General features: G+C 46.9%; 1 protein-coding gene across 1 annotated transcript in view; it reads left to right on the top strand.

Moving 5' to 3' along the window:
* LOC119956869 (dual oxidase 2-like) overlaps positions 1-12,338 on the top strand; it is a 78,723-nt gene that overhangs the window by 30,697 nt on the left and 35,688 nt on the right. The window contains 6 exon segments of the mRNA XM_038784401.1: positions 603-740; positions 3,061-3,180; positions 4,495-4,688; positions 6,831-7,016; positions 8,296-8,521; positions 10,597-10,690. Of these exon segments, the coding sequence (XP_038640329.1) occupies positions 603-740; positions 3,061-3,180; positions 4,495-4,688; positions 6,831-7,016; positions 8,296-8,521; positions 10,597-10,690 (958 nt within the window).

Here is a 12,338-nt window from a genome sequence, read left to right as displayed (position 1 = left end):
CTTGGATCACTGTCTGTGCGGAGTCTGCACGTTCTCCCCGTGTGTGCGTGGGTTTCCTCCGGGTGCTCCGGTTTCCTCCCACAGTCCAAAGATGTGCAGGTTAAAATTGCCCTTAGTGTCCAAAATTGCCCTTAGTGTCGGGTCGGGCTACTGGGTTATGGGGATAGGGTGGAGGTGTGGACCTTGGGTAGGGTGCTCTTTCCAAGAGCCGGTGCAGACTCGATGGGCCGAATGGCCTCCTTCTGCACTGTAAATTATATGATCTCATTGCTGTTTGGAGGGGATTTCTGTGTGCAAATTGACGGTGGCTTTCCTTACACGTCAACAATCTCACTTCAAAAAGCAGTTAATTGCATGTAAAGAATTTTGGATTGTCCAAAGGTTGTGAAAGATATTATAGAAATGCCAGTCTTTTTAATTTTAATTGGTGGGTGGGGTGGGTAATGAAACAGGGGGAGGGTATACAAAATACCACTGTGATTTTGAAATCCTAGTGACTGTGCGACACTGTTCAATATTTCTCTGCTCTTTAATGTGCGATTTGGAAATATCTGCCCGATCCGTGATATTAATTTTGTTGCGTGTTTGTCGTTCTGTGATAGGTGATCCCTGTCCCCAGCCTAAACAGGTGACCATCGACGACTTGGAGCCTTGCATCAGTGCGATCCATTTAAAATACTTTGAGGGAAGTAGTGGTGGTTTTGGGATCATCATCGTTCTCCTCTGCTGTTTACCACTAAGTAGGTGACAATGGGTCGACTCCTCAGGAAGCATGTTTGACCTTGTTCTCATTCTGAGATTGACTGATGGTAGAATTGTCGAGTGGGCCCTGCGCAGCAGGCGGCCTCTGTCCTTCGGTCAAGCCCACACCAGCTCTCTGCAAGAGCAATTTAGCAATTTAGCTTCTCCGAACCCCTTTTGAAAGCCACGATTGAACCTGCCCCCACCACGCTCTCAGGCCGTGTATTCCTGACCCTGTCCACCCGCTGCGTTAAAAAAAGTTTTTTTTTCGTCATGTTACTTTGGTTTTGTTTTAGCCAATCACCTTGAATCAAAGTTCTCTGGTTCCGAATCCTTACGCCAATGGGAACAGCTCCTCGCTGAATACTCTGCCCGCATAATAATTAACAACTCACAATTAATTAATTTTGTTAATTTTGCCAAGAACCACAAAAGTCCTGACAGCATTAAAGAGCATTTTGAGAATCCCAAAAGCTAATTTGGACATTCCGAATTCTCCCTCCGTATACCCGAACAGGCGCCGGAATGTGGCGACGAGGGGAATTTCACAGTAACTTCATTGCAGTGTTAATGTAAGACTACTGGTGACACTAAAGATTATTATTATTACTGACGCAATGGGTCTTCGGAGATTGTGGGTTCAAATCCCACACGGGCAAATTCTAATATCGATGACCTTTTGTCGATCGATGGCTTTTAAAGCAGACCAAGGCAGGCCAGCAGCACAGTTCGATTCCCGTACCAGCCTCCCCGAACAGGCGCTGCAATGTGACGACTAGGGGCTTTTCACAGTAACTTCATTGAAGCCTACTCGTGACGATAAGCGGTTTTCATTTTTCTTTTTTCTCTCATCTCCCCCCCCCCCCCCCCCCCCCCCACCTCCCCCAACCCTGCAAAATATAATAAATTGTTGTGAAGACCCAGCTGTTTTACAATTGCCACTCACCCACGTTCTGGCTTACATCTAACTCAAATCCCACATTTTGCTGTTGTCTCTTGTCGATTGGGAGCCGTGGCCTTATCGACAAGTAGCCAAGGACGTTGGTGTCCTGGTCCCGTCCTGGGACCCAGCACTGGTGAACTTCCAGAATGAAATGTAATTAAAAACAGAGCTTGGTTTATTGAGTCGCTGTCTATCAATGATCCCATGTAACAAGCGTCTTTCCAGTGGGGTCGTCATCAAAGGAAGAAGTTTGCGTTAAGTACAACGTTTGCTTTTAACACTGGGTGGCTCAGTTCTTAATGTTTGTGAACGACGGACAAATGTTCGGAGATTTAGGTTTGTTGATCTTTGCCTGGAGATGTTCAAAGGGCTTCCTGAACTAGCACCGGCAATCTTGTTTGTCAATGAACCAAGCAGTACTAATGAATGATATAGAAATGCATCTTCCTGTCATGGCACCAGTGATGCATAGCTCTCCTCACCCCTCTCAGCTTGCTTGGCATCTTTGAACATTGCGAACAGAGATGCTCTATTGCCTTTAAATGAAGTAGGGGCTGGTTTAACACACTGGGCTAAATCGCTGGCTTTGGAAGCAGACTAAGGCAGGCCAGCAGCGCGGGTTCAATTCCCGTATCAGCCTCTCTGAACAGGCGCCAGAATGTGGCGACTAGGGGCTTTTCGCAGTAACTTCACTTGTGACAATAAGCGATTTTCATTTCATTTCAAATACTAAACAGGATGAAGTTACCCGAAACGACTAAAATGCAAAGGTAAACCATCACGTACCCGCCGACAATACTAATTATCCACTGCCACATGCACGTTCTTACATAATGACGCAGAGAAACAAAACGCATGCATTCGAGCAAGTGTGAAGAGATACATTTTGGAAGGCAGAACGCGGCTGTATCGTTTGCTATCTGACGAAGCACTGTTGGATGAGATATTAAACTGGGAGCTATTTTCCCTGTAAAAGGCTATACCCAGGAGAGTTTCGTTCACCTCCCTGAATTATCTTTTTCCAGAGAGATTGCTTCCCGGGTTAGGAGGGTTTGCGCCAAATGCTTTAGACAATTAGGGCGGCGCTGTGTGTGGGATCTTGCTGTGCACTGAGCAGCTGTCGCGTTTGCCAAAATTCCAACTTCACTTCAAAAGCAAATCATTGGCTGTAGGACAGGATGTCCACAGGGTGAATGAGGCGCTGGATAAATTCAAATCCTCTTTCTCCTTTCGTTGTTGAACTGTCGTGACCTGTCAACAGTCGTTCACTTTGAGTTCTTGAGCAGTGCAAAAGAATTGTGGGTAATACTGTTTCGTTACTGAAGAAGAATTGGCTGATTTTGATGAAGATATGAAAATCCCTTTATTTCCCCCAGTCTGCCTCATTCCTGCGTATGCTGTAGCTTTTTACAATAAGACACAGTTTAAGAAACTACAAAGAAGAAACAGGCGTGAGTCTATAACAAGCAAGACTGAGCTGGGAGCAGGAATGAAAGGTAATAACTACGTTCGCTGGATCCTTTTACCTACACGATCTCCTTGCCCAATTGAAGTTAGGCGAAATCAATGGCGGTTCAGCTGGCCCTGTGACCTTTGAACCCACTGATGTGTTAGGTCTGCTGGGTCTTTGAGGACTGCGTTTACCAGAGCAGTGAGAGAGACAGACTTCCAACACTTGTAGAAGTACAACTCTATTTTATTGAACGATGAACTGTTAAACATACTTGAACTGTGGGTTGACACTAGGTTAAGTTGACTGGAGACCTGAGGCTAACCTGACCAGACTGTCCTGCTACCACATGGTGGATGTTCGAGTTGTTGCTGCTCACGGGCTCTGACTGCCTCAGAGGCTGCATCCCAAGAGAGCGGGAAAACTAGTGCCCTCTGGCTTTATAGTGGCCGTGTCCTGTCTAGTGATTGGCTGCTGTGTTCTGTATGTTGATTGGTCATTCAGTGTGTCAGTCAGTGTCTGTCTGTGCACCATCATATACTTGTGTGTATATTATGACACACACTGGAAAGCAAAGCAAACCTCGAAAACGTTAAAATCGCTGATGGCAAAACAAAAATGGAGCAGGCATTGAAATAATTGCAACGGTTCCCTTTGGGCCATTGCGCCTGTTCCTACGCTCCCAACTTCCTGACACAAACCCTTCAAAAAGGAGATACGAATTAGGGGGCAGTATGGAAAACAAGTTCATGTGTCTTTTGATTCAATCCGGAAACTGGACACTGTCAAAGAATATTTGCATTATTCCTCAACTTGTCTACAAGGGATAGTGGGAAGTAAGTTCCATTGTATTCCAAGCTAATGGAGCATCTGGTTTTGATGGGAAAGCAACACATTCGGTGGCACGGTGGTTAGCACGTCTGCCTCACAGCGCCAGGGACACGGGTTCGATTCCGACCTCGGGTGACTGCCCGTGCGGAGTCTGCACCTTCTCCTCGTGTCTGCGTGGGTTCCCTCCGGACGCTCCCGTTTCCTCCACAGCCCAAAGATGTGCAGGTTAGGTGGATTGCCCCTTAGTGTCCAGGGGTGGGCAGGTTAGGCTAAGGGGATAGGGAGGGGTGGGTAGAGGGAGTGGACCTGGGTGGGGTGTTCTTCGAAGGGTCGGTGGTGACTCAATGGTCTTTAATTCTGCTGATTTAGATATAAATTGAGCACAAAACAAAACTGGTCACCTCTTAGAATGAAATGGAGCCCAAGAGTCCACAAACTGTTTTCGATGTGCTGTTTACCTTTTTCGAGTAAAGTTATGTTCTAAAATGATCTAGCAGACACTTATCCTGTATTCCATTTCAATCCCCAGCCTCTGAATGGCAAGGACCTAATGACCCACTCAGACCTGTGGATCTTTGCCTCGATGTCAAAACATGCATCCAAGTCCTGGATAGTAAACGGTCTCCCATCCGCATCATTAATCTGACTAAGGACATGGATCTGATCAAATCAAGCAACGATCACAGGGTCTTGTTGCTTAAGGTTCCCAAGGAGTATGATCTGGTAAGCTCGGGTTGCTGTAATTTAACATCTATTATCCAATTATCTAGCACAGGAAGAGGCCATTCAGTCCATCTGGTAGATGACAGATTTTATACTCCACCGTTGCCTTTTACCATTTTTATTCATTTTACCCTATCAACACATCCTTCTATTCCTCTCCCCCACATGTCTGTATCTGGTTTCCTCTTAAAGGCATTTATCATATTCACTCCAACTGCTCAATGTCGTCCCAAGTTGCACATTCTAACCGTTCTCTGGGTAAAAAGGTGCCTCCTGAATTGCTTATCGGATTAATTTATGACCATCTAGTTTCTGATACCAGCTCAAAACATGCCAAGCAATATTCACACAAGTGCCAGTCAATGACCACCTCCAACAGGAGTGAATGTAACCATCTCCCCTGCACATTCAATGGCATTAATATCACTGAAGCCCCCTACTATCAACATCGTGGAGGTCATCATTGAGCAGAAACTGTACTGGACCAGTCATATGATTGTTGTGGTTTCAGGAGCAGGTCGGAGGCTGGGGATTCTGAGATGGGTAACTCTCCTCCTGACTGCCCAAAGCCTGTCCACCAACTGCAAGGCACAAGTCAGGGGTGTGATGGAATACTCTCCAGTTGCCTGGATGAGTGCAGCTCCAACAACACTCAAGAAGCTCAACACCATCCAGGGTGCAAGCAAGTGTGCTTGATTGGTGCTCCATCCACCAACTTAAACATTCACTGCATCTCTGATGTGCAATGGCAACCATGTGCTCCATCTACAAGATGCACCGCAGTAACCTGCCGAGGTTCCTTCCAAACCCTTACCTCTACCATTTGGAAGGACAAGGGTGGAAGTTACATGGGGAAACCGCCACTTGCAAGTTCTCCCCCAAGTCACACATCACTTTGACTTGGAAATATAGCGCTGTTCCTTAACTGTCGCTTGATCAAAACCCTGGAACTCCCTCCTAACAGCACAGTAGGTGTACCTACACTACATTACACTTACCAACTTTTACAGATGCACTATAGAAAGCATCCCATCGGGCTGCATCACAGCCTGGTTTGGCAACTGCTCGGTCCAGGACCGCAAGGAACTTCAGAGAGTCGTGAACACAGCCCAGTCCATCACACAAACCTGCCTCCCATCCATGGACTCTGTCTACACCTCCCGCTGCCGGGGGAAAGCGGGCAGCATAATCAAGGATCCGTCCCACCCGGCTTACTCACTTTTCCAACTTCTCCCATCGGGCAGGGGATACAGAAGTCTGAGAATACGCACAAACAGACTCAAAAACAGCTTCTTCCCCACTGTCACCAGACTCCTAAATGACCCTCTTATGGACTGGCCTCATTAACACTACACCCTGTATGCTTCACCCGATGCTGGTGTTATGTAGTTACATTGTGTACCTTGTGTTGCCCTATTATGTATTTTCTTGAATTTTGTTTAATTCCCTTTTATTCCATGTACTTAACGATCTGTTGAGCTGCTTGCAGAAAAATACTTTTCACTGTACCTCGGTACACGTGACAATGAACAAATCCAATCCAGGTGGACTGCAACTTGAATCAGTAAGGGAAACCAGGGTTATTGGGAAAAGGCGGGAAATTGAAGCCGAGGATTATCACATCAGATCAGTCATGAGCTCACTGAATGGGAGAGCAAACTCGAAGGGCCGAACGGCCTACTTCTGCTTCTACGTCTTATGGTCTTGTGCAAAGGTGGCCCACCACAGCCTCCTCAAGGGCAATTAGGGATCAGCACCAAATTTTGGACTTGCCAGCAATGCCCACACCCCGTGAAAGAATAAAAAAATATTGTGCGCAGCAATCTTCACTGACTCAAGTATACCTACAACTGGAATCCAGAACCACAAACACCCTTGACAATGGCTGAACAAAGTCTAGAATATTCATAACATAATTTCCTTGCTTTCACATTCGACGTACCCAGATATAAATTCTTCCTCAGCGCTCATGATGGTTGGAACTTATGACTAAAGTCCTCCCTCTCCATTATAATTATGGAGGTACGCATCCCATATTTCATGCATTTATGGTAATCCATCTCAGCACAGGCCAATGAAACACGGCAGCCACTCTCCATGTTGTCAATTGTTGTCTCGTTTATGTTTTTGGTCTTCGGTTAGGTATTGTTCTTTGATACAGAAAAGGATTGCCACGATTTCATCGAACAGCTGAGAATACACCTGGAGGGCAATGAGACACATCTGCGCCTGATGGAAATGAGCCAGAAAGCACTCTTGAAAGAAGCAGTTACTAAACAGCAACGGAGCAAGATATTGGATACGTTTTTCCGACGCGTGTTTGCTCAGGTACAAAGGAAGTTGCAGATTATGGTGCCTGATTAATTTAGGTTCACTCTGTTAGGAAGACATATTCATTCCGTAGTCAGTTTCAGCTCCAGCCCTCCAGCCCCCCAACCCAAATCTCCATTGTTGACCGTGGGACCAGACAGCACGTGCGAATGTGTGAGTGAATGAGTTTCAGCCTATCCTCACAACATCCGCATGCGTGGTGACATGGCAGCTCAGTGGTTAGCACTGCTGCTTCACAGCTCCAGGGTCCCCGGTTCGATTCCCGGCTTCAGTCACTGTCTGTGCGGGAGTCTGCACGTTCTCCCCGTGTCTGCGTGGGTTTCCTCCGGGTGCTCCAGTTTCCTTCCACAAGTCCTGAAAAGATGGGCTGGTTAGATGAATTGGACATTCTGAATTCTCCCTCAGTGTACAATTTTTTCCTTCCCTGTAATTTTTCCCTTCAGATATTTCTCCAATTTCCTTTTGAAAGTTACTATTGGTGTATTCTGGCCATCAACCAGGGGCAGCACGGTAGCACTGTGGCTTCACTGCGCCAGCGTCCCAGGTTCGATTCCCTGCTGGGTCGCTGTCTGTGCGGCGTCTGCACGTTCTCCCCCTGTCTGCGTGGGTTTCCTCCGGGCGCTCCGGTTTCCTCCCACAGTCCAAAGACGTGCAGGTTAGGTGGATTGGCCATGATAAATTGCCCTTAGTGATCAAAAAAAGATTAGCAGGGGTTATGGGGATCGGGTGGAAGTGAGGGCTTAAGTGGGTCGGTGCAGACTCGATGGGCTGAATGGCCTCCTTCTGCACTGTATGTTCTATCTCTGTCTCTAAACCCTTTGGTCAGAGGTAAACAATTCTCTTTATTCACTCTGACTAAACCCTTCAGGATTTTAAACTCCTCTACCATAGAATCATAGAATTCCAACAGCGCAGAAGCAGGCCATTTGGCCCATCGTGTCTGCTCCGACCCGCTCGGCACATGTCCCCCGCTCTATCCGGTAACCCTCTACCAATCTCCTTTCAGCTCCTCTCTGCTCCAAGGAGAACATGCCGGCTTCTCACAGCTGAAGTCCCGAGATCCATTCTGGCCAAAGGCACCTTCACATTCCTTTCTGAAATGCGTGTGGTGCACCAATTGGTCACCACACATCCTGCGCTACAGTAGCGCCTACAATTTGCTACAATTTGAGAAGTGCTCTGTTGACCGTAAAGAACTTTGCGATGAATCGAGCTCATGAAAGTACTGTATAAATGCAAGACCATTTTAATATCAAAAATGTGAATCTACTACCAGGTTCTGGAAATTGACAAATCCGATGCTGGGGATTTCAACATGGAAATCTCAAGGAAGATGAAAGAATCCCTGAACTGCGAGCTGACCCGTGCGGAGTTTGCCGATGCGCTGGGATTGAAATATGATTCCATGTTTGTGGAGCAGATGTTTTCACTGGCGGACAAAGATGGGAATGGTTACTTGTCCTTCCGAGAGTTCCTTGATATTTTAGTCATCTTCATGAAAGGTGAACAGGAAATCTCACTTTGTTTTTAATTTATTCCTTCCCGTGGTGGGTTACCTCAATGAAATTGTCAATCTTTTTAACAAACTGCTTCCGGATAAATATGCATTCCATTATATCCCAAAATTGCTGAATTAATGAATTTGCACAGATTGCTGAATAATTACTATTTTACCATGCTATCAAATGTAGAACAGATTGCCAAATAAATTAGTTAATTCAGGGTCAGTTGAATTAAGAATTAGATAGATACTTGTTGGCAAAGGTGATTGAGGGTTCTCGGTATGAATCAGTTAGATTCACGTGAAGTTGGGATGGGAGTACCGAATTTTGGGTTGGGGGTTGTCCATCAATGAGCACTTTGCAAGGTGTGCACTTCAGAATCAGAGAATTACCTAAGCACAGAAGGAGGCCATTCAACCCATCAGTGTCTATGCTGACCCTCTGAATGGGCAATGCACCCAGTGTCACTCCTTCGCCTTGTCCCCGCAAACTCGCACATTCTTCCTTTCCAATTCCCTCTTGGAAGCCTCGATTGCCTCCACCACATTCCCAGGCAGCACATTCCTGGTCCTACCCACTCGCTGTGTGAAAAGGCTCTTTCTCGTGGCGTCATTGCTTATTTTTCCAAACCCCTTACATTTGTGACCTCTGCTTAGCGATCCTTCCATCAATGGGAACGGCTCCTCCCTGCTGACTCTGTCCAGACACCTCATGATTTTGAAAGCCTCCATCAAATCTCCACTTCTCCAAGGACAGTTACAACTTCTCCAATTCATCCCTGGAACCATCTGGTGCATCTTTTCTGGACTATCTCCGATTCCTTCACATCCTTCCTAAAAATGTGGCACCCAGAGCTGGACTTGATGGACGAAGTGGTCTTCTTCTTGTTCCAAGCTATCTTACGTCCTTGTATTCTATTGCAGGGATACCAAGGCATGACTAGGTTGTCTGATATAGACTGGATATGAGTAGGGTAAGATCTTCGGGAACATGGCGCCCAATATATTATATTCTGTCAACGGCTTAAGTTCCCTCCAGTTTTCAAGCAGGATATGTAAACACTTAAGGCAGAATGTTACGGCCCCTTCTGTCGGGATTTCCGGTCCCGCCGGGGTCAATGGACTTTTGAATGGTTTGCCACATGTTAGGTGCCGCCACCCACTGCGACACAGTTGTAAAATTCTACCCTCTGCCCTAAATGTCCCTCAGTTTGAAAACATTGAAGCAAGATTCTGCTGTCATTTATCCTCTATGTTCGTCAATAGAAATACAAACCACCTGGGGCGACACGGTAGCATAGTGGTTAGCACTGTGGCTTCACAGCATCAGGGTCCCAGGTTCGATTCGCGGCTGGGTCACTGTCTGCGGAGTCTGCACGTTCTCCCCGTGTCTGCGTGAGTTTCCTCCGGGCGCTCCGGTTTCCTCCCACAGTAACAGGAAGACGTGCTCTTAGGTGAATTGGACATTCTGAATTCTCCCTCTGTGTACCCGAACAGGCGCCAGAATGTGGCGACTAGTGGACTTTCACAGCAACTTCACTGTAGTGTAAGCCTACTTGTGACAACAAAGATTATTATTATTAGATGTACTATTACTTTCAAAGGGAAAATGATTCAAAATTCGACTCTCAACTGAAGAGGAAGTTTACGTCTCCATGTGGTACAAAACCATATGGGTAAATTTTCCATGGAAATCCTTGTAAGTGGGGTGGATAATTTGACGGACTTTTTAAAGGCCGGTTTACCTCAGGCGGAATCTCTGGTCTCGGAAAATACTGCCCGTAAAATAAAAGTACAAGTAAAGTGACCATAGGCTGCTCTCCCCTTTGAGGGGGAGAGAGCTGACTGGTGGTGATTTAACCTGAGGATCACCACACCTCAGGGGCAAGGTTGAGAAGCCGGGCCTTCATGAATATCCTCAGCCAGGTACTGGGATTGAACCCGGGCTGTTGACCTCGCACCGCATCACGAACCAGCTGTCCGCCCAACTGAGCTAAACTGGCTCCCATAACTATATTAAAGATGCTGTTGTTCTTTACTAATGTTTTGTAATAATGTCAATTATGTTGTACGCAGGGTCGCCTGAAGAGAAGTCAAAGCTCATGTTCCAGATGTACGATGTAGATGGAAATGGCTTCCTGTCAAAAGGGGAATTCTCTATATTGTTGAAGTAAGTGGCCATTATTCAGACAGGCTGAAGATCATCTCAGCTTGGTGAAGTAGAGTATTCTAAAACTCACACAAACGACGACTAAATATCAATTTTAAGGTTCATAGAATCCCTATAGTGCAGTAGGAGGCCATTCAGCCCATTGAATCTGCACTGAACCTTGGAAAGAGCAACCTACCTCGGCCCACTCCCCCACCCTATCCCCATAACCCAGTAACCACAGTTAACCTTTTTGGATACAAAGGGGCAATTTATCATGGCCAATCCATCTAACCTGCACATCTTTGGACCATGGGAGGAAATCAGAGCACCCGGCGGAAACCCACGTAGATAACGTGCAAACTCCACACAGTCACCCAAGGCTGGAATTGAACTTGGGACCTTGTCGTTGTGAGGCAGCAGTGCTGACCACCGTGCCGTCCATTAGAGAACTTTAAGGCTTACAAATGTAGGGTTCCTTTTCGTCCAGATAAAATGGCAGCTAAAGCATCGATCGGCTTCCTCTTTGTTTAACTTTCTGGTTGCCTTCCTTCTATATACTTTTACTCGTGCTTCTTTAGGGCTGTATTGTCCTAAGAGCGATAGCCAACAGGAGGAGCCTTTTCCCTTCAAACACCTCTCGTTCGCCTGTGGATATTCCTTGAGAGAATTCCAGCATTAAAAGCAGAATGGCCGCGGGTTTAGGAAATCCCGAAGGCCGAAAGTTCAGGAAGCATCGTTGGGAAAAGTTGCAGGAGTGAATTGGCAAGTCACGTTGGGTGATACCACATTTGACTGTTAAACGCCGGTGGGTTGGAGCAGGGTGACTCCTGCAGTTCTGAGGTTCAGGGCACGAGTCATTTGGGGCAGAAGATGATTATTATAACGAAAATTGACAGCAACAAATTGCGATCTTCAATAACCCACATGCCAAGTAGAAAATTATGAAAGTGCAAGAGTTAAGACAGCAAAGTTCAGATAAGGAATAACAAAATTAATAAAGGCCCGGAAATGGCGCATCTCGTGGTGAGCAACGCGAATTGGGATTTTTATTTCACCCGCCAGATACATTTTCACTACACTTTCAGGAATGCTTCTTCCAAAATTTTCCCTCGTGGTTATGAGGGATTTTGTCGGGCCAATGGTCGGAATACCACAGTTCCATGAGAGCAGGCACAGTGGAATTCCAGGCACTTAAGTGGCCCACCATCGGGGCTTCCCATGAATGAGGTCCCCGGCGGTGGAAGCCCCGCCAACCAAGGACTACCGGCCAATCAGGGGCCGCCAGCTTTTCATGACGCCAATGACGGTGGGACCGGTGGCTAATGTGTGGCAATGCACCCAGCAGAGGACCGGGATCAGCAAGGGGCCTCAGACAAGGTGAGGGTTGGGGGTGTCACGGGGTGGCAGGGAAGGGATGGGAGGCTGGAGGCAAGGGCATGGATTGTCTTTCAGGGGCCATCCCACTGACCAAAGTCGGGTCCCTGAAACTGGAGCAGAGTGGGTCTGAAGGACCTCCCCCCGCCTCCACCGTGAGGCCGCTGGCAAACCCGGCTGGGTTTTCCAGGTAGCCTTCCGAGGGTGTGAGAAAGCCAGGTGGTCCCTAATTAATCCCTGAGCCAACACTAAATTGCAGTGGACTCAGACAAAATGGGTCATTGGCTCAGTA

The sequence above is a fragment of the Scyliorhinus canicula genome, chromosome 24, assembly GCF_902713615.1.
Source record: "Scyliorhinus canicula chromosome 24, sScyCan1.1, whole genome shotgun sequence".
NCBI lineage: Eukaryota > Metazoa > Chordata > Chondrichthyes > Carcharhiniformes > Scyliorhinidae > Scyliorhinus > Scyliorhinus canicula.
The sequence above is the reverse complement of the archived record's forward strand: the minus strand, read 5'-3'. Positions and strand labels throughout refer to the sequence as shown.